Source organism: Babylonia areolata, chromosome 30 (assembly GCF_041734735.1).
Source record: "Babylonia areolata isolate BAREFJ2019XMU chromosome 30, ASM4173473v1, whole genome shotgun sequence".
Taxonomy (NCBI): domain Eukaryota; kingdom Metazoa; phylum Mollusca; class Gastropoda; order Neogastropoda; family Buccinidae; genus Babylonia; species Babylonia areolata.
Window position 1 is genome coordinate 12,252,601 of NC_134905.1, and position 22,000 is coordinate 12,274,600.

Below are 22,000 nucleotides of genomic sequence, written 5' to 3' on the forward strand. Positions count from 1 at the left end.
AGCAGAGAAACAAGCCATGACAGAGTGCTTAGCGCAGCAGTGCAATACACGGCAACGGGATGGCCAGCTTATCAGACTGATGTAGGCCCAGAACTCCAAGAACTATACGCTGTGAGGAACGAGCTAAGTGTTTACAATGGCCTACTCATCAAAGGAACCCGGATTGTTATACCGACTTCACTGCGAGCCAGTATCCTTGACCTCATTCATGCAGGACACCTCGGCATCCAGAAATGTCGAGAAAGAGCAAACTCATCAGTTTGGTGGCCAGGACTTAACAAAGAAATTGTGAACAAAGTCCAGCAATGTGCTCATTGTGAGATTAGGCAGCCATCGCAAAGAAGGGAACCACTCCAGCCTACCCCTCTCCCAGAATGACCATTCCAGATGGTAGGAACTGACATCTGCGAGGTGAAAGGACAATACTTAATCTTGGTTGACTACTTCTCAAGATATATTGAGATAGCACATCTCCCAAATGTGACATCATCAACTGTCATTGCAAGACTGAAAAACATCTTCGCCCATCATGGCATTCCAGAAACTGTGGTATCTGACAATGAGAGACAGTTTACGTCATTTGAATTCCAAACATTCACAAAACAGTGGAATTTCACACATTGCACCAGCAGTCCTTACTTCCCTATTTCCAATGGAGAAACAGAGAGAGCCGTTCAAACAGCAAAACATATCCTGGAGCAAGAGGACCCATTCCTGGCTCTCCTGACATATTGTGCAACTCCCACGGGTCCAACACGAGTGAGTCCAGCAGAGCTCACCATGGGACGTCGACTGAGGACGACGCTGCCCACCCTGCAGACAAACCTTAATCCTTAGCAGTACGACAGAGATGTCATTAAGGAAAATGATGAAAAGGCAAAGATGAACAATAAGACCTACTATGACAGACGTCACGGGGCACAGACACTGCCAGAGCTTTGTGCAGGCGACCCAGTCTTCCAGAAGTTAGACCATGAGTCCAAGTGGTCAAACCCAGCAACAGTTTTGAGCCAGGTTGCTCCTCGCTCATACTTGGTGCAGACCGAGTCAGGTGCACAGTACAGGCGAAACTGCAGACACCTTTGCCTATCCCAGTCCTTTCCTGTGACCTTGAGTCCCAGAGGTGACATTCCCCTTTCAGTCCCATGTCACCCAGTCCCCAGTATCCTGCCTACCAATCCACCTGAACCTGGACCCAGTCCAAGCATGCAGAGGTATTCAGGCAGCCCTGTCCCAGGACGACCCCAGGCAGACCAGATGCCGCTCCAGCCTGGTTCGCCTTCACCTCCTGCCTGGAGTACCAGCCAGTCCAGCCCAGCAGGCCAGACTACCCAGCCAGGAGTATCAATGACATCGCCAGTGAGTCCGGTCCGAACGACCAAGAGCGGGCGTGCAGTCATCCTCCCTGCCCGTTACAGAGACAGCTAGTGCAACGTTAACCAATGCACAAGACTTCTCCCCCTCGGTTATTCAAAGACTCTAATACTTAATTGTTGGCACATTTCGAGAGTGCACTTTTGTCCATCTTCAGGGGGAAGATGTAGTATGTGGCACATCTGCTGTGCACATGGCCACGAACGATGTATCGCGCATGCGCTTTAAGCGTTCGTGTTCAACCGTTCAAACAACTCATGATTCCATCCATGTCTATCCTAAGATTATACTAGATCGCAAAAGAACAAACTGGTGTTCTTGTCTGATGTTGGGTATGCAAGCAATGACACACATACAAAGGGGGTTCAGGCACCAACAGGTCTGCACATGTTGACCTGAGAGATTGGGAAAATTTCTACTCTTTACCTACTAGGTGCCTTTACCGAGATTCAAACCTGGGACCCGCAGATTGCAAGTCCAATGTTTTAACCACTTGCTTATTGCTTTTATTCTCTTTAAAAAAATCCTATAAAAACTCACTGTTTCAATGTACCAATCTGACTATTATATTCACACTATTATTATAGTTGTATTGGTATTAACCTGTTCAGTGCCTGTGAGATGTCAGCTAATGTGCTTCACAAACACAGTGCATCTATTCTGATTTTTCCTTATCGCAGTCTTGTTCAATGAATATAAACAGACTCTGAGTCTGATATCTGAACAGTTAGCTTGACAAGACTGGTCAAGTAAACTATTTGAAAGTGATAGATACTCTACATATCACTGTTTTAAGTCATTGTTGCAACCAGAAAAGTACATTTCATTTTCAGACATAACCATTGTTAAGTTTCGTACTGTCATTGCTAGATTCAGGCTAGGCATAAGTGATATAAATTTGCACAAAAGATACACAATAAGATCAAACTCCTGCCCTTTCTGCAACGCTGAAGAAGACGAACACCATTTTCTGTTAGTATGCCCAATGTATCAGTTAATCAGGGAAAAATACTTCGTGAAAATGTCCAGAAACATAAATGAATACACAGACTTAGCGTTACTTTTACAAAATGAAAACAGGCTCATGACTCGCTCTGTGGCAATGTATATTTATTACGCCTTAAAAAAGAGAGAAGAAGAAATGACATGATTATATAACCTTTCAAAAAACCTTAAAGTTACTTAAGGAAATGTCAGGAGCCAATAATCTTTGTCTACTTTTTCAGTTATGAAATGTTGTGTCCATGACATTGGTCCCTCACCCCTTTATTTTCGGTATTTTGTGAGTCGCAATTGTATGTATGTACCTCCTTTGCAAACAGGTTGGTGGCCTTGCAGTAAAATATTTCTGAGTTCTGAGTTCTGAACAGTTAGCTTGATGTGTCTGCGTTATAAAATTACTGTTGAAATGAGTATGTCATGTAGAAGACCCCTTTCTTCTCAATAACGATTTGTTAACTTGTGCACATGAAATGTGCATGGAAAAGGTATTTTACTCATTTGGAAAAGTGGTGTCAGAATCTTTGAAAAGCAGAGATAATGATCCCAGACGACGGACATTCATGACTTTGAAGGCAGCATTTTTCAAATGATTTCAGACACGTACAGTGATGGAGATGGATCTGTCTTGCCTGATTTATCATTAGAATTTGGAGGTGATGACAAGAAAGTGATGAAACATTTGACACTACTCAGTCTCTGTATCGAAGCGGACAGCTTTTTTTCCTCCTGTTGATTGGCATTGAGGGCAGTGTTTGTGTGCCTAAACAGGAAGGGAGGGAGGGGATATGGAGAGGTTGGGTGTAAGAAGAGAGGTATGACAGAGGGTGTGGAAAGGGGGGTTGTGGCGGCGGACTGAGTGACACCATTGAGCTGTATTTTTTACTGATCAATATGCCACAGATTAGACAACCGACAACAATGCACTATTTTTGTGAAACTCAATGTTGAAACTGCAAAAGATGGGAAATAATGTATTTTTAGTTTTTCACACTTTTTGTCACTGCTCAGATAACACTATTATTGTATTAACAGGCTTGTTCACAGAGGAAGCAGTCAGCATGCACAGCAGAAGATTTTTATCAACCCACATGCAGCATGGACTTCAGTTATTTCCCTGAATCCTTAAAATTATCTGGGGAAAGCACTATTATTATTATTATTATTATTTTTTTTTTTAAAACTCTCAGGCACTGAACAGGATGATATTATACATAAATCTATTTTGTATGATTCATTATTGGGGTGTGCAGAATGGATTGATATATTAACTAAGTAATATTTTCCTTACTCTAATATGATAATCAAAATTTTACAAATCAGTTTAGAACAGTAAAATATAAATATAAATCTTACATTAATACATTATAATGTAAGTAAAAATAAAATGTTCAAATTAGTATGGATCAGAAGCACACTGACTGTACTGTGTATGTGCTTAATAATGTAACAGTGTTGAATGGGTGGAAGTGCGTGGGTGCCTGTGTCATGTACATGTGTTTAGGTATCTTTCAGTCCCCTTTTTGTGACTTGGAGAGCGGGAAGTCGGGATCGTGAACGAAGGCTACAGTTACGAGGATGCATTGGAACATTCTCTCCTGTCCAGCTACATAAAGGTCTCAGGGAATATGCTGTCACCAGGTGTGTGCATACTTACTTTGTGTGTGTGTGTGTGAGTGTGTGTGTGTGAGAGAGAGAGAGAGAAAGAGAGAGAGAGAATGTGTACATCAATCATCATAAATTTTTTCGGAAGTCATTTTGACAGACAGTGCATACTCATGGAACTGGAAGTGCATGTGTGTGCTCTCTCTCTCTCTCTCTCTCTCTCTCTCTCCACACACACACACACACACACATTCATCTAATATTAATTCGAGTAGAAAGACAAAAAACTAAAGGAAAACAGGCACACCCACACATAACCACTCATACATGTGTATGCACATGAACGCACACATATGCACACACACAACTTACATTCACACACACACACATGCAAGCATGCATGCTTGCATATATTCATTTTATGTGTAGTTCCACAATACTGAAAATTCTAGCCTGAGTCAAGGGTGCTTCACACTCTAACAAATTTGCACAATATTCATCATGTGCTTGTGTGTCTTGTCTGCCTCTCAGTATTTGTTAATCATTTGGTGAATGAAATAAAGCTATTTAACCAGTGCATAAAAGATGACCAGCTATTTTTTGTGATTTTTGCTTGTTTCTCCCAAAATGGTGGCAAGATTTAAGACATGCTCATTGGTACTAACTTTGTATGTCTCTTTCAGGTGGTAAATACACTCAGCACAATAGTTATTTGTGTCTTGTAATATAAATATCTACATATGTTAAGCAACAGTTTGTGAATGGAAGCTATTAAAAAAAAAGTGCTTGTAATGGAATTTAAGAACTATCTCTTTCATGCATTTCATGTCTTGTTACGTTGTCTGTGTTGCATCCCATGCCTGCGCCACAGCAAAGTACAGGTTTATCCATGCACTGAGATAAATCATTAAATACCATTCTAACTTAACATTTTTTAATGGAAATCATAATGATAGTTTTTGGCAAGCGATGCTCATTTCCCAGAACACTTCTCTTTTGCTGAACATTGTTTCCGTGTGTAAGTGTAATGCACTTAATGGTGTGTGTCCATCGAGATCGATGATGACCATCGTTGTCATCCAGCTGGGGGATGGGCACGAAATGTTCACTGACAGTTGGGGCAGACAAAGACAGGCATATCATTGTCAGGGAGCTTGTTTGCCCGTGACTTTCTAGCCTGCCTCTTCTGAACAGCTGCAGCAGTCCTGTTGGCCTCGCACGACTTGGCGCCTTTGTGCACAGCAGTGCGCCATTTGTCACGGTCCACTGCAGATTCCTCCCAGGAGTCAGGGTTGATATCAAACGCTTTCAGAGAGACTTTCAGAGTATCTCTGAAGCGCTTCTTCTGACCTCCGTGTGATCTCTTCCCTTGTTGCAGCTCGCCATAGAAGAGCCTTTTGGGCAGCGAAGCTGGGACTGCATCAGGATGGTGAAGATGCTGGGAAGGGTGGCTTTTGCAAGCACCTCCATGTCTGGGGTCCTGTCTTGCCACTTGATGTTCAGTAGCTTCCTGAGGCATGTTGTGTGGAAGTGGTTCAGCTTCTTGGCGTGTTGTTGGTACACTGTTCAAGTTTCACAGGCGTACAGTAGTGTGGGGAGAACTACTGCTCTGTAGACCTTTAGCTTGGTCTCAAGACCAATGCCTCTTTTGTTCCAGACATTTGAATAGAGTCTACCAAAGGTTGCATTTGCTCTTGCAATCCTGACGTTCACTTCATCGTCGATGGTCGCATTTCGTGACAGTGTGCTGCCAAGGTATGTGAACCGCTCCACCGCACTGAGTCTCTGACCGTTGACTGTGATGTTGGGCTCAACGTGGGGTTTCCCTGGGGCTGGCTGATGGAGAACTTCAGTTTTCCTCGTGCTGATGGTAAGGCCGAAGTTCCTGCTGGCAGTGGCAAACTTGTCGACACTGAGTTGCATGTCAGCTTCAGATCCAGCGTTGAGGGCACAATCATCAGCAAACAAAAAGTCTCTGATGATGTCTGTCATGACCTTCGTTTTTGCTTGAAGCCTTCTGAGGTTAAACAGCTTGCCATCTGTTCGGTACTTTAGGCCGGTTCCAACATCGCCATCTCTGAAGGCATCAGTAAGCATTGCAGAGAACATGAGGCTGAACAGTGTTGGAGCCAGGACGCAGCCTTGCTTGACACCATTTGTGACAGGAAAAGGAGCAGATGTTTCGCCATTGTCCTGGACTCGAGCCTGCATGCCTTCATGGAATTGGCTGACCAAGGAAATAAATTTCCGAGGGCATCCGTACTTGGCCATGATCTTCCACAGTCCCTCTCTACTGACGGTGTTGAAGGCCTTAGTGAGGTTGACATAGGTGGAGAACAGATCAGCATTTTGCTCCTGACATTTCTCTTGCAGCTGCCTTACAGCAAACACCATGTCGGTGGTTCCGCGCTCTTTCCGGAATCCACATTGGCTCTCAGGCAAATGACCTTGGTCAAGGTGTGCTGTGAGATGGTTTAGTAGGATCCTGGCAAGTATCTTGCCTGCGATGGAGAGCAAGGAAATGCCCTGATGGTTATCACAGGCTTGCCGGTTCCACTTTCGCTTGTACAAGTGAATGATAGATGCATCTTTGAAATCCTGGGGGATCGTCTCTTCTTTCCACATGAGTGAGTACAGCTGATGGAGCTTCTCAGTCAGCACAGTGCCTCCATCCTTGTAGACCTCTGCTGGTATGGAGTCTGAGCCAGGTGCTTTGCCACTGGATAGCAGACGGATTGCTTTCTGGGTCTCAAGAAGTTTTGGCGGATCATCCAGTGCTTCGTTGATGGGGACTTGTGGGAGACGGTCTATGGCTTCATCATTTATGGAGGAAGGGCGATTTAAGACACTGTTGAAGTGTTCAGCCCAGCGTTCGAGAATTTTCTCCTTCTCGGTGATCAAGGTATTCCCATCTGCACTGAGGAGGGGGGATGATCCTGAGGATGTGGGGCCGTAGACTTCTTTTAAGGTATCATAGAACCTCTTCATATCGTGCCTGTCAGCATATCCCTGGATCTCATCAGCTTTGTCAATCAGCCACTTATCCTGCATCCGGCGTAACTTTTGCTGAACAGTCCTGCGGATGGCATTGTACGCATCCTTTTTTGATGTGGACTTTGGGTTGCTCAGGTAGGCTTGATGCAGATGGCGTTTCTCATCCAGAAGCTGCTTGATTTCATCACAGTTTTCATCAAACCAGTCTTTGTGCTTTCAGGTCATGGGTCCCAGAGTCTCTGAAGCTGTACTATAGATCAGCTCGTGCAGGGTCCTCCAGACTCCACATTCTGGTTGTCCAGAGAGGCGGATTCCAGATGATCTTCCAGCAGCTCCACAAAGGTCTGTTTGATGGTGATGTTTTTCAGCTTAGCGATGTTGAGCTGTTTTGGAGCCTTCTGGCCTTGGGGGCGTCTCTTGGGTTGGATTCAAATATTCAGCTTCGAGACAACAAGTCTGTCCAACACTCGGTGCCACACATGGTCTTTGTCACACGTACATCTTGCCTATCCCTTTTCCTGACGATTACGTAATCGATGAGATGCCAATGCTTTGAGCGAGGGTGCATCCATGACGTCCTGTTACGGGTAGGGAGGCAGAAAACTGTGTTGGTTATCAGCAGTTCATGCTCTGCACAGGTCTGAAGCAAAAGCAATCCATTTGGGTTGCAGTGGCCCATGCCGTGCTTTCCAGTCACTCCATCCCAGGAGATGTAGTCAGAGCCAACTCTAGCATTGAAGTCCCCAAGAATGAGGAGCTTGTCTGCTTTCAGGATAGCAGCAATGACAGAGTGAAGGTCCTCGTAGAACTTCGCCTTCACTTCATCCGGGTTGGTCATGGTTGGGATGTAGGCACTGACAATGGTGAGGTGCTTCTGGCCAGATGCCAGTGGGAGTTTCATGGTCATAAGCCTGTCGTTGACTCCCTTTGGGATTCCAGCTAGCTTGCTGACAAGTGCTGTTTTTACTGCAAAACCAGTGCCAGCCTTATGTCTCTCTTCGCTTCCTCGTCCACTCTAGAAGAAGGTGTTATCAGATCCCCGTTCATAGAGCTCGCCTTCGCCTGCAAGCCGAGTCTCACTCAAGGCTGCGATGTTGATGTTGTATCTGGCAAGTTCGGATGCAACTAGTGCCGTTCTCCTTTGGGGTCTGTCCGCGTCATCTCTGTCCAGGAGAGTCCTTATGTTCCAAGCACCAGTGGTGAGAGGAACAATCCTTGTTTTTTTCTTTTCTTTCTCTTTGTTTCGACCACTGATGTAGGGTCCCCACCAGCCGCGGTATGCTGGCCAGGGTGATATGGAGCAGGCAATTTTTAGGGCACCTTTTCTAGCCCCTTCCTCATGCCAGGGAGGTGAGCAGTGCATTCCTAAAGAGGGCTGCTCAGACGCTCAGACGGCTGCCGAGCTCCATCACTGCTCCTGTCGATGAAGAACGATGAGAATGGCCTGAGCTGCCTGCGTGCAGGTCTGCGGCTGCGACTGGCAATGTACCCACACCTGTTGTTTTGTTGCTCGCCTGTCGCCACAGGACTTGGGGGTGATGAAAGGATGAAGGATGAAAGGTCATTAAGGATGACTGATGACTTGCGCGATGAGTTTGTTTAAAGTGAAGAGGAGTTGCGCAACGTCGACCTCACTCTCTCGTCCGGGTTCACCAATTTCCAGTGGCAAGACTAAGTCGAGACGACTGGAGGATGAGCACGGATGCAGTGGATGACCGCTGTCTGCACTCCACAGTGCGTTGCTTTTAGTTTAACCGCCTTCCTCTCCGTTGAACTGATAGGTTTCTTCCGCAGATTCTGCCGGATCCAGACTTCGCATGTTTCAACTTGTAAAAGAAGTTCCCACCCGCATATTTCTTGGACATCAAAGTTTTTCGGCACCTTTGTTTCTTGTGTCACACACCACAGTGAAATGTTGTTATCTCTTCTTTATGCCTTTGACTTGTTTGGATAGGACGGTCTTGCTGAAGTTACATTTTGAAATTAGTCTGATTGTAATGAACACCATGATATTGTCATTGGATCAAAGACAGCTTCCCCTCTGCTTTGGTCTTTTCTTTTTTTTGTAACTGGTTCAGTGCCAGTAAGATGTCAGTTGACCTCCTGCACACAATGTTGCCATAGTGCCTGTGAGACATCCATTGATGTCCTGCATTTATATAGATTTTTCGTTTATCAGAGTTTGGTTCATTGAACACAAATAGACTCTGAATGGTTAGTTTAATGTGTCTGGATTATAAACATACTATTTAAATAAGCATATGTCAGGTGGTGGACCTCCTTCTCAATAATGTTTTGTTAACTGAACTACATTGACTGATTGAGCACATGTGAAAATTGGGTTTGCATCAAATGCAAAAAGGGCGTTGGAAACTTTGTCCAGCTAAGACAGCAGTCCCAATAAGCGGATTTACACAACTTTGCAGGCTGTGCAGATGATAATGTATGATAGTGGTAATAACAATGAGATATATTATGATCGGTTTTAACTTGAAGGTGATGATGACAGTGCGAAACTGACAGCAGTATTTTGACACAAGCAGCAAAGGGAGCAGAAAAGGAACCACAGAAGAGATTCACTCCCGAGACTGTATCTGCTGACAAACATCCACCTAACAAGTGACTTAGATTCCAGGAAAATCCACTTCTGACTCTGCTAAACCTGCATACAACCTCTATTCCACAAAGAACAAGGCTGCTAACAAAGCTTTCAGCAGGGCCAGTAAATCAGTGCCACAAGATAGGACAAGAAAGTGGGGTCATCACACCTAGACGATTGAAAGGTCAACCCTGAAACAAAGCAAAAGCTAAGAGATGGTGAGCCCCAAACTGAAAAGGATCAATTGCATGACTCATTCAGAGAGTACCAGCAGAAAAAAAGGATAGGTTGAAAAAAAAAAAAAAAAAAAAAAAAAAAAAAGCACAGCAACGCCAAACACCAAGAGCCAAACAGATAACACAGATGGCTTTATTGTAAAACATATTTGTTGGATTTTGCAGCAGCATTTTCATACATTGCAAGAGAAATATGTACTTGGTGATTTTGTATATTTACACAAATTACACTTTATTTACAGGTTCTTCAGAGGAAAGAGGATGATGTCTGGTCTTTCCAGATGAAGATGACATTTGATGGGTGCCATGCAGCAGCTGCATTTGCTGCCATGTCCAGCCTTTTTTTCTCTTCTAATCTTGAGACCAAAGAGACAGTTATATAATATATGAAATTATCTTTAATGTAGTTTCATTTTTAGCTTAAAGCACACCATAAGCATTTTGCTGCATCCAATCAAGGATATTTTTGCTTATGAAATTTGGTGTCCACGTAATCCATAACATTTCATTTAAGAGTGTTTACAAGTATATCATCCTTTGTAAAAAAAACAAAAAAAACAGAAAAACAAACAAAACCAAACAAACAGAACTGGTAAAAGTGTTTTAATTATCAGTCATACAAGTGAAAACATACACTGATACAGCCACAGTTTCTGCAGAAATAACGGGATGCAAAAAATTATGTGGGATACGGTGTCCAACCTTAGTAGACATTTTTCTAGTAATTCTCATGCTTTTTTTTTGTGCTTTTTTTTCTTTTTTTTCTTTTTTAAATATGCTTCAGTTTGTCTACCACAGTGTCTGTTTGCTATGCAACATAGACTATTTTGACATCTTGATTTCATAAAGGACAAGAAATGGGTGGTGTCCACTGTGTAACCCACATCATGTCAGCCACACTGGTTCACACTGAGAGATTTTTCTGGGCAACTAGTAAAAGTCACTTCTTATTGTATAAGCGTCACACAGTGGGATGTTTAATCCATACCAGAAAAGATATTTGACACATTTTCTTACACTTTTCATTTTTGCATTGCATGTCTTGAAAATGTTTCCAGTATTGTAGAATCCACATACATCAAATCAAAGCTTAATTGAAATCTCTTGGGTCCTTGTGCTTTGCATTCCCCACTGTATGGACACACAATCATCCCAATGCTAGTTGCTCTCTCGCACCAGATTTTCCATTCGTTTTAGTACTTTTACTTATATCAGTCTCTGTGTGTTTCAGTTTTCCCTCCTTGAATTATTATGTTGAAAATGAACACCAGATGGAGCAAAGAGAGTGGTGTCTGTTGCAGTGCCGTCAGAGACAGTCGCTTTGCCCCCATCACAAAAGATGAGTTCACCAGACTTCATTGCTCTGTCTCCATTCTCACCCATTTTGAGGAAGCACGGGATTACCTTGACTGGGAGGTAAATGTTTATTTGTGTTGTAATTCCTTTATGTCAGGGAGGTTATTTTCTTACTGACTGTTTCACTGTTTGTCTGTTATTTGAGTCAGTGACGGACATGATAGTCCAATGGTTTGCTGGACTTAACTCTTGGACTTTCAAACTTAAGGGTCACTAGTATCAGCGCTTCATGGATTGAAGGTAAAAATTGATTTTTCTATTTCCCACATCATGCCATATCTTTTTACTGCTAATGTCATTGTAAAAAATTTTCTCTTTCGTGTACATATGTGTATACATGTGTAGAAGATCAGATATGCATGTTAAAGATTCCATAATCCATTTCAGTGTTTGCTGGGTTATAGAAACATGAACATACCCTCAGAAATGAAGTATGGAATATTGTGTGTTTGAATGGCGCACCCACATTAGTTCTTTTTTTTTCTTCTGTCAACAAGTGCATTTATTTTACTATCAAAGTAGATTTTTATTCATAATTTTGCCGGGGACAGCCCTTTTTTTTGCATGGATTCTTTTATGTGCACTAAGTGCATGCTGCACCTGGGATTTTAGTTTATCTCTCTTCTATAAGACTTGAACCCAGACCAAATAAATTGTATTCTTGGTAGGAAAATGGAGAGGAATGAAAGAAACAGTTTTTTAGGCTGAAAATTCTGTTATTTTTCTTATTCCTGCATTCATGACAGGTCCATGACAAACTTTGTTCTGTTTGTATGGTTGTGTTGATTGCTCTAGCATGATTGTTATTGATACAATAGCATCAGTTGATTACAGGGAAAGGAAGGGGTGAGAGTGGGGGAGGTGAGCTTTCCTTCTTTCCAATCTCAGTTGGTCAGCTCACACTTTTTCTTTCCTATGGCATATCTGATATCATTTATTACTAGCACTAGCAGACATGAAGTGATTGATACATCATTACATGTATTGTTTTGTGATTGATACATCATTACATTATTGTTTACCAGGCATTATGCCATTACCATATTATCTATGCAACCAGTATGTTGAAGTTTGATTTGTTTTACTTTTAGATTATAATCATTTTATTTCATTTTTGACTCACTTGTGTAAACAGAGTAAGTCTGTGTTTTAACCCGGTGTTCGGTTGTGTGTGTGTGTGTGTGTGTGTGTGTGTGTGTCTGTGTGTCCGTGGTAAACTTTAACATTGACATTTTCTCTGCAAATACTTTGTCAGTTGACACCAAATTAGGCATAAAAATAGGAAAAATTCAGTTCTTTCCAGTCATCTTGTTTAAAACAATATTGCACCTCTGGGATGGGCACAAAAAAATGAAGTCTAATTATATGCAAACTGCATTTACTGTTATATTTTTTGTATTCTCTTAATTTGGCACTTTGATCAGATATTCTGACACAACAACAAGAGCAGTCATTATTATCATTTTTTGTTCAAACAGGAACTTCTTTTGCTAAGCATGGAAGTTTTATTTATTTTGCAAACGTTTTTGGTGCAGATAGTAAAGAAGGGAAATTAATCTGTAATCAATGCTAGGGGACTTAATATGCTTTAAACTGATCTTTCTCATCTTAAACATTACATTTTGAAATTATACTCAATACATAAAAAGCTTGTGTGTTTTACTGTCAGTGTACAGGGCTTTCACTATGTTCATTCGCCCAAGTGGTCTTTTTTCGGAAAATACTCAAATCAATACGATGAGTGGACTTTACAGATCTGTTGGCTGAGCCCTGAAGGTCATGGGCAAAAATCAATTGCATACACATATTTATACACATTCAAAGAGTGTGCTCTTCTTCGCAAACGCAAACGACGCCATTTTGTTTCAAGTTGTTGACCTGCCCGTTCAATCCTATATTCAATGGACAATACATGATAACATGTGATGGAAAGTTGGAGAAGGAGACCGTTAAATATTTATTCAGAGAAAGATTTGTGAACGTCTCATCACTTACTGGATTATGCCCCAAACTGCCATAAAAATATCCACAGAATCAGTCGGAATTCACAGTTAAAAATTGTAAACCATGCGAGTTAATACCCTTGAACTGATCACGATGAAACGAAAAAATTTCCAGTCTTGACTTTTCTCAAAATGAAGTCCTTTTCACTTCTTACGATGTTTAGAAGTACTTGTACTTGGCTCTACATGTTATTAGTTTAACAAAATACTAAATTTTCATATCAACTTTAAAACTATAAAACTAGAATGAACATTAAAGAGAAATTGAATCAACCGTGTCGTACTACATTTGCGGTGGGTGTAACTAAACTTGTACATCTATCTAGATCTAGAGAAAACGGCTAAATGTTGCAGTGTGATTGCGGCGTTAGCCATTAAAAAGGATTTTTTATTGCCCTTAAAGATTTTTTGAATGCCCAAGATACACCAGAATAATATGATTTAAACAGCGTTCTCACTGCGAATACCGCAATTCATTTATCGCCCTTTAAAAAAGTATGTTCAAATGTTAAATTTTAGAATGTCAATTAAGGAGCCACAATAGTGTAATGGATAGGCAGTTTCTTCTCACCCGAACACGCGGGGTTCAAATCTGGTGAGGACTTCTTTTTTTTTTAACCCGAAGCTTTATAATAACAAATACAGAACACGTTTTAATGATTAGATTTTTTTTTTTTTTTAAGTGTATCACAAGTGAGTCTTGAAGGCCTAGCCTCTCTTGTTATTTGTTTTATTTGTAAATCATTATTATTATTTTATTTTGTTTTGTATTTGGTGTGTTTCTATGCTTGTTTTGTTTTGACATTGTTGGGGTGAAGTTGTGATTCAATGTGTATTTATGGTTATTGTATTTTCAAGACCCCAAAAGGATTGAAATTTTTTTAATGTTTGAATCAACAAACAGGTGGGATCCAATGGCATTCGCATAGAGTTTTTCAACGAGAAAGGTCACAAGAAGACAGCTACCTACCTGCCAGAGGTGGCTGTTGAACAGGGTGAGTGCCAGTTATTATATTCAATCATCATAATCCTGGTTATTGTGGTGACTTTGGTCATCATTTTCTGTTGTTGACATCATGTCATGGTGACTCCAGTCATTTTCTGTTGTTGATATCATGTCATGGTGACTTCAGTCATTTTTGACTCACTTGTGTAAACAAAGTGAGTCTATGTTTTAACCCGGTGTTCGGTTGTCTGTGTGTGTGTGTGTGTGTGTCTGTGTGTGTGTGTGTGTGTCTGTGTGTCCGTGGTAAACTTTAACATTGACATTTTCTCAGCAAATACTTTGTCAGTTGACACCAAATTTGGCATAAAAATAGGAAAAATTCAGTTCTTTTCAGTCATCTTGTTTAAAACAATATTGCACCTCTGGGATGGGCACAAAAAAAAAGAAAAAAAAAAGAAAAGAAAAAAAAGAAGCCTAATTATATGCAAACTGCATTTACTGTTATATTTATATTTTTTGTATTCTCTGAACTTGGCACTTTGATCTGATATTCTGACAACAAGAGCAATCATTATTATCATTTTTTTGTTCAAACAGGAACTTCTTCTGCTAAGCATGGAAGTTTTATTTATTTTGCAAACGTTTTGGTGCAGATAGTAAAAAAGGGAAATTACTCTGTAATTAATGCTAGGGGACTTAATTTGCTTTAAACTGATCTTTCTCATCTTAACCCTTTCGCTGCCAGGAAAATAAGATTTAAGTGAAATCTATTTGCCAGGGTTTTTTCACAAAAAAACGGGTATAAATTTTCAAAAAATTCTGTGCTCTTTGTTATTGGAGAAAGACCCATAAAAGTATATATTTTCTGAAAGGGAAATGAATAAAGAATACAAAACACATGATGTTTTCCCATTTTATGCATTTTAAGTGACATGCTGTTGTTTTGAAATCAGTGTTTTGTTTTTTGTCACATTTTCAACTTGTTCATTACAAACATTAGTCTGGTAATTTGCACAAAAATATCATTTTCTGGACAAATGGATATCTGCACACACAAAATCATACTAGATCAACCACAATATAAAATAACTGAAAAAGAAATAGATGCATTGTGACTTCTGCAAGTGATAATATGGATGTGAGGCCATGCCCCCTCAGTCTCCACCCCGCTCCTCTTCACCCCTCTCACACCGTCACTTCATCCAGTTATCATCAGACTGCGTTGGCTGAGTGCCAAGAAAATAGCTCATACGGTGTCCTGCTAAAAATTCGGTGACCTGTCGTCTGCTAGAGTTGAACAGCCGGCATCACTCACTGATAGTTGTATCTTGGTCACTCTCTTGATTGCTCCCTTTATTTTCTATCAAATCGTCCTATAAATGTTCACCACTGTCTTCTCCTTCGAATTTATGCTCCAATTCTTTCTGAGCATCAGCTAAAGAAAGTAATCTTGGTTGATTTAGTTCGCCACGAGCGCATGTCTTGAGCACGGAGTCAGTCCAACATTTTGTTGAGCAAGCGAGGAGAGGAGCCAGGCAAAGACTGCGGCCAGTAACCCAACCAAAACGTTCAAATAAAGGACTGCCTTATGACGCAGATGGTGTTTCTAGCTATGAATAGAATCCAGAAAGATTCCCCATGCTAAAGCTACCAGCATTTTTGTCAACGAACTGAATGCAAAGCAGGGAAATGTCAGAATATTTCGATGACGAGTTATCTCGTCATTGTGGCAGCGAAGCCTACATGCTTGCCATGATGAGTTATCTCGTCATGCAGGCAGCCTAGGGGTTAACTCACTCCATGCCAAGAGTTTTTGCCCTTGCGAATCCCTGAAAACTCAGGGTTTGTATAGGATGGGAAAAAAATTCTCAAAAAAACAAATAAACACCCAGAGAATTGAAATTTAGTATGTGTATTCAGTGAATGTTGTTCCATATTTATGCAAAAAAAAAATTATTTACTCACCATCTTGTTGTTGATCACGGTATTCATTTTTTGTGTATTTTGTAGCATTTTTGCACCCATCAGAAAGGTATACCAAGTGTCCTTGGACAGCTTACAAATGTTCCACATCACATCCTAACACTATTTGAGGAACTGAAGACCTTGTACATGCAATGAAGTATGAACAGATGGTGGAGAAAGTTGAAAATCACGCACACAAAAGAAAATATTGTCTCTACATACAAAAGGGAGTTCACTGCACACAAAAACCTGATATATTACCACTGACAATAGTCTTGTCTGGAGTGAAAAAGCTCATGGCAGGTGATGTTGAGTCCTGGGCACAGCTTCACACACAGTGGAACTCCACATTTTGGACACCAGTTGGCAGTTTGATGTTTTGGTGTGTTGTGGCGCTTGAACAGGTCTTCACAGACCTTGCACTTGCAGTAGCTGGTCACTCATATCCACTCCAGCCATGTTGGTGATGTAGTCTTGTACTGCAGCTGGCTTCTGTCTTTCAGGACGGTGTCGTGTTGTCACACTGACCATGGTAGTTGGCAGCATGACTAGTCAGCACATGAACTGGTGTTTTGTCCTGCCACTTCAGCACAGCAACATGCCCTGCAACCATACACACACACAAATGATCATGCAGGTCTGACTCTTTCTTCTTATTGTTGTTTAAATTATTTGTTTGCTTATTCCCTTGTTTATTCTAAATATTTATGTGAATGGAAGCATAATGTGGTAAGTTTTTTTTACATAAGATAAGATAAGAATAACTTTATTATCTCCAACTGGAGAAATTTGGCCAGGTGCATTATCACAACATAAACAAGTAAACAACATGGGGACCATAACTGTAAAAGCCAACAACAGCCCCTACAAATATTACGAAGATACAAATGTAAAATAATATCACATACATCGTTTCATACATACATCCACACACTGCAGGTAATAACTAGTATTCTTAATGTAAAAACAGAAAGAATTAAGAAACATTATTTGAATATAATTATAAACATAGCCTACTATACTGCACATTGATTATAATAGACAGATAAGATAAGAATAAAGATGAATTGCGGAAAACCACAACCAGATAATCAGCACACACCCGCACCGCACCCCCCCTCCCCCCACCACCCACCCCACACGCGCGGATAACTTGATTAACTCACTCGCTGCCATTGTCCGCATATGCGGACATCGTCGGAGAAAGCGTTGGATGCCAATGTCCGCATATGCGGACTTGGATTTTAAAAAGTCGTGCTGTCGGAGTGACGCGTCGGATGTGAAAATCAAAAGCAGATGTGATATCTTACGTCACCTCTGGTCAGCTTTTCATTCACACACGCTGCGTGTGTGTCGCGATAAGCTCAACCGCAGTTGATAACAAAGCGTGCCCCCTGTCAGCTTTGTAAGTTGTTTGACAAGATGGCGTCACGGCGAAGTGTTCGACACGGTCGGAGAGGTTAAATGTTACTCAGTGTCGAAGATGCTTTGGAAATGATCCAAACTGAAGGCTCTGATGTCGAAGGAGATAATGTTGATTCTTCGGACAGTGAATTTGAACCAGATCCCGATGAACTAGAAATAGATTCGGCCGCTGAAGAGAGTGTTTACAATGGAGAGGAAAGTGAGGAACATGTGCCAGCAGATGAGACAGACAAAGACGACGAAACCACTGAGGAAACGGACGATTTTGCAAGTGTTTTCACCAGTGATTGGACTGACAATTTTTCCTTTTTCCCTCTTGCACATCCCTTCACTGGCATACCAGGTTTGTCAGCTGACTGGCCAGTCAACACCCAGCCGGTTGAGTTTTTTTCTTTGTTCTTTGATTTTCATTATGTAGAGACAATATTTTTTTTGTATGTGTGAATTTCAACTTTCTTCACCACCTGTTCATACTTCATTGCATGCACTAGGTCTTCAGTTCCTCAAATAGTGTTAGAATGTGATGTGGAACATCTTGGTGTGTCTTTCTGATGGGTGCAAAAATGCTAAAAAAATACACAAAATATGGATACCGCGATCAACATCAAGATGGTGAGTAAATACTTTGATTTTTTGCAAACATATGGAACAACATTCCTTGCATACATATACTAAATATCAATTGTCTGGGTGTTTATTTGTTTGTTTTACAATTTTTTCCCCATCCTATACAAACCCTGGGTTTTCAGGGATTGGCAAGGGCAAAAACTCTTGGCATGGAGTGAGTTCAACAAGAGTAATAAACATATGTTCTCAAATAAAAGCATTTCACATATTCGCTTTTAAAAACATTGCAATTAATTATTACATCGTAATTATTAAACGGAAATATATTTAGAATATGGACGTTAGCATTAGACATATTCATTGTACATTCATCCTGCATATTGCACATTATTCTTCCTACATATTGCACATTCATTATAACCAGTTGTCACGTTTTAAGTTCAGTAAACACACACACACACACACACACACACCACAACTAGAACAAGGCACAGCCTATCATGCACGGACACAGTTCTCAAGAATTTAAAAGGTGGATTGAACGTGGAATAAAAGTCTTCAGAGCTCTGGATTTCAACTTAAAAGTTCTGTAGCGTCGTCCTGATGGCAATAGCTCATAATACTTTGCTAAAATATGGGTGTCGTCAGTTGCTATCTGCCTGCTTTTTTTAACCACTCGACTTTCATACAGCTCTTGCATACTAGCTTGTTTCACTCCCACAATTTTACTGCATACACTCATGACATCGTTCAAAACACGCTTACTCCTCACTCCCAAACTTCCATACCAGCACATAAATGAAACTGTAAGCACGGACTCGATACAACATTGATAATAACTTTGAAGAATATTTGAATTTATACCAACATTTCTAAGCTTCTGTAAACAAAATATTCTAGATTGACATTTCTTATGAATGGAATCAACATTTCTGTCAAAAGTCAGCTTATAGTCTAAGATAGTCCCTAAATATATATATTCATTGACCCTCTCCACTGTTTGACCATCAATAACAAGGTCAGCTACAGGCAAGGGGTCTTTCTGAAAATCTATTAACATTTCTTTTGTTTTCAATACGTTGAGATCCAGATAGTTTTTCTCACACCAGGAACAGAACTTTTTAATTTCACTGAAATAAATAGCATCAGAGTTGGACAGATCTTCAATTGCTGAATCATCAGAATATTTTATGACAGGAGTTTCCTCCGTGCCTCTGCAGTCATTTGTGTACAGTGTACCTTGGGGTGCACCAGTAGAAGTAGATTTTAGAGAAGAGTGGGCAGAGTGAAAGCGGACGGACTGAGTTCTATTGAGAAGAAAACTTACTATCCAAAGAGTAAGCTTCGGATCAACATCCATGCCTAGCAGTTTGAGGGCAAGGAGATGTAGTCAAAGAAAACCACTTTAGATTTTTTTTAATTTTTTTTTTTTACAATATTACAGCCAATAATGACAGTATCATCAGTATTAGTACTATTACTGACATTTCTACAGCACCTTGTTCTACAAATGAACAAGTAAAACAGAAAATAAGTAAACATATGCATGCAATCACACACACACACACACACACACACACACACACACACACACACACACACACACACACACACACACACACACACACACACACACACACACACACAGTTGTACACCTGAACATGTGACATTGTTTTCTTTCACACACACACACACACACACACACATGTGTATATATATATATATATATATATATATATATACCAGAGTCAGGTCAGGTCTCTACCTGCCACAGGTACCATGTAACCCTGTGCTACCTGTCACATGCGGGCAGATGGAGCTCGACAGCCCGGGAAGGCAGTCCATCTAAGACAAGGAAAAGTCTGAAGTAAAACCCATGAAGTGCTAAGGAATGCAGGACAGTCTCGACATGCATTGACCCTGGGTCCATGGCCATGTCCCGACTTTCAGTAGCCGCGCCCCCGTGCCTCCGAGGAAGGTTTTTGAGCCAGAGGCTAGGACAAGGACAGTCTGATATAAAACCTACGACCTGAGGACCTCACTGTCACCGTCCCAGCTTGCTAGGCTATGGCAGATGAACCACGGGTGTAAAGGGTGGGGCCAGTACTGCGCACACTGCACTCCACCTAAAAATTCCATTGCGCAGGCTTGAAGGACACGTCCACGTCCTGCGCCACCAACTATTCCAAGCCCTGTAGCGATGGGAAAGGGGCGAAAACGGCAGGTGGAAGATGTCACTGGAAGCCGCAGTTCCAATCCTGCATGCAGGCGGTTCAGGATATTGGTCGCCTGATTGTTGACCCGGAGGTGACAGCATCACTCGGCAGCACCCTGAACGACCAAGCAGCCTTTTCTAGGGACAGCACTGCTTGCTCCACACGGAGAGGGGCCTAGAAAAGGTGGTCCAAACAAATGCTCATCTCCATACCCCCCAGTTGGCTAGCCGCGGTCAACGGGCATCTCCAAACGCGGTCGAACAACAATAGAGAAGAAAAGGCCGGCACCTGCCTCACAATTAGGTGCTAAAGGACTAAAGGTAGCATGCTGGAACATCCGAACCATGCGTGACTCTGCAGACAGCAACCACCCAGAAAGGCGTTCCGCTCTAGTCGCACACGAACTTCAGAGACTGAACATTGACATTGCTGCCGTCAGCGAAGTCCGCTTTGCAGGGAAAGGCAGCCTCCAGGAACACGGCGCTGGGTACACCCTCTACTGGTCAGGCAAGCCAGAGACCGAGAGACGCCTTTATGGCGTAGGCTTTATGGTCAGGAGCACCATTGCCTCCAAGCTTGAAAACCTGCCAACAGGACACTCAGACCGAATTATGTCCATGCGCCTCCCACTACGGAACAAACAGCATGCCACTCTGTTCAGCGTGTACGCTCCAACCCTCCAAGCGGACCCCACAGAAAAGGTCAAGTTTTACACTGATCTGCGCAACCTCGTTCAGAACACCCCTGCTGACGACAAGGTCATCATCCTTGGCGACTTCAATGCCAGAGTTGGCCAAGATTCAGAAGCCTGGAAAGGAGTCCTTGGCAAGCATGGCGTTGGTAATTGCAACGACAATGGGCGCCTTCTTCTCGAGTTCTGTGCAGAGCAGCAGTTTACCATCACCAACACCATTTTCCAGCAGAAGGACAGCCTGAAGACAACGTGGATGCATCCTCGGTCCAAACATTGGCACCTCATTGATTACATCCTGATGCGCCAGAGAGACGTACGAGACATCCTACACACCCGAGTGATGCCCAGCGCGGAGTGTCATACTGACCACCGCCTCGTCCGCAGCAAGCTCAGGCTCCACTTCAAGCCCAAACCAAAGAAAGGAGGAGCTCCTAGGAAGAAATTCCAGGTCGGCAACTTTCAGTCAGCTGAAGTGAAAGCTGAATTCCAGGCGAAGCTTCAGGACAAACTTGAAGACCCCAGTTGCCCCACAGACCCCTCTCCAGAAGCACTATGGGCACAGCTGAAATCAGCCATCCTGCAGTCCTCTGAAGAAGTCCTAGTGTTCTCGTCGAAAAAGAACAAGGACTGGTTTGACGAAAACAACCAGGAGATCCAAGAATTGCTGGCGAAGAAGAGATCAGCCCACCAGGCTCACCTTGCACAACCGTCTTGTCCGGTGAAGAAAGCAACCTTCCGGCTCATATGCAGCAACCTCCAGCGCAAGCTTCGTGAGATTCAAAATGGGTGGTGGACCAACCTGGCAGAGAGGGCTCAGCTTTGTGCAGACACTGGTGACTACCGGGGCTTATACGAAGCCTTGAAGGCGGTGTACGGTCCCTCATACCAGGTCCAGAGTCCTTTGCGCAGCGCAGATGGCCAGGCGCTCTTCACAGACAAGACGTCGATCCTGAACAGGTGGTCGGAACATTTCCAGGCCCTCTTCAGCGCCAACCGCATGGTTCAAGACTCGGCAATTCT

The 22,000-nt window shown here is 42.1% G+C and overlaps 1 protein-coding gene across 1 annotated transcript in view; it reads left to right on the forward strand.

The window, feature by feature from the left end:
* LOC143275433 (nuclear protein AMMECR1-like) overlaps positions 1 to 22,000 on the forward strand; it is a 46,029-nt gene that overhangs the window by 4,111 nt on the left and 19,918 nt on the right. The window contains exons 2-4 of the mRNA XM_076579528.1: positions 3,889 to 4,014; positions 11,109 to 11,223; positions 14,071 to 14,161. Of these exons, the coding sequence (XP_076435643.1) occupies positions 3,889 to 4,014; positions 11,109 to 11,223; positions 14,071 to 14,161 (332 nt within the window). The remainder of the gene's footprint in view (positions 1 to 3,888; positions 4,015 to 11,108; positions 11,224 to 14,070; positions 14,162 to 22,000) is intronic.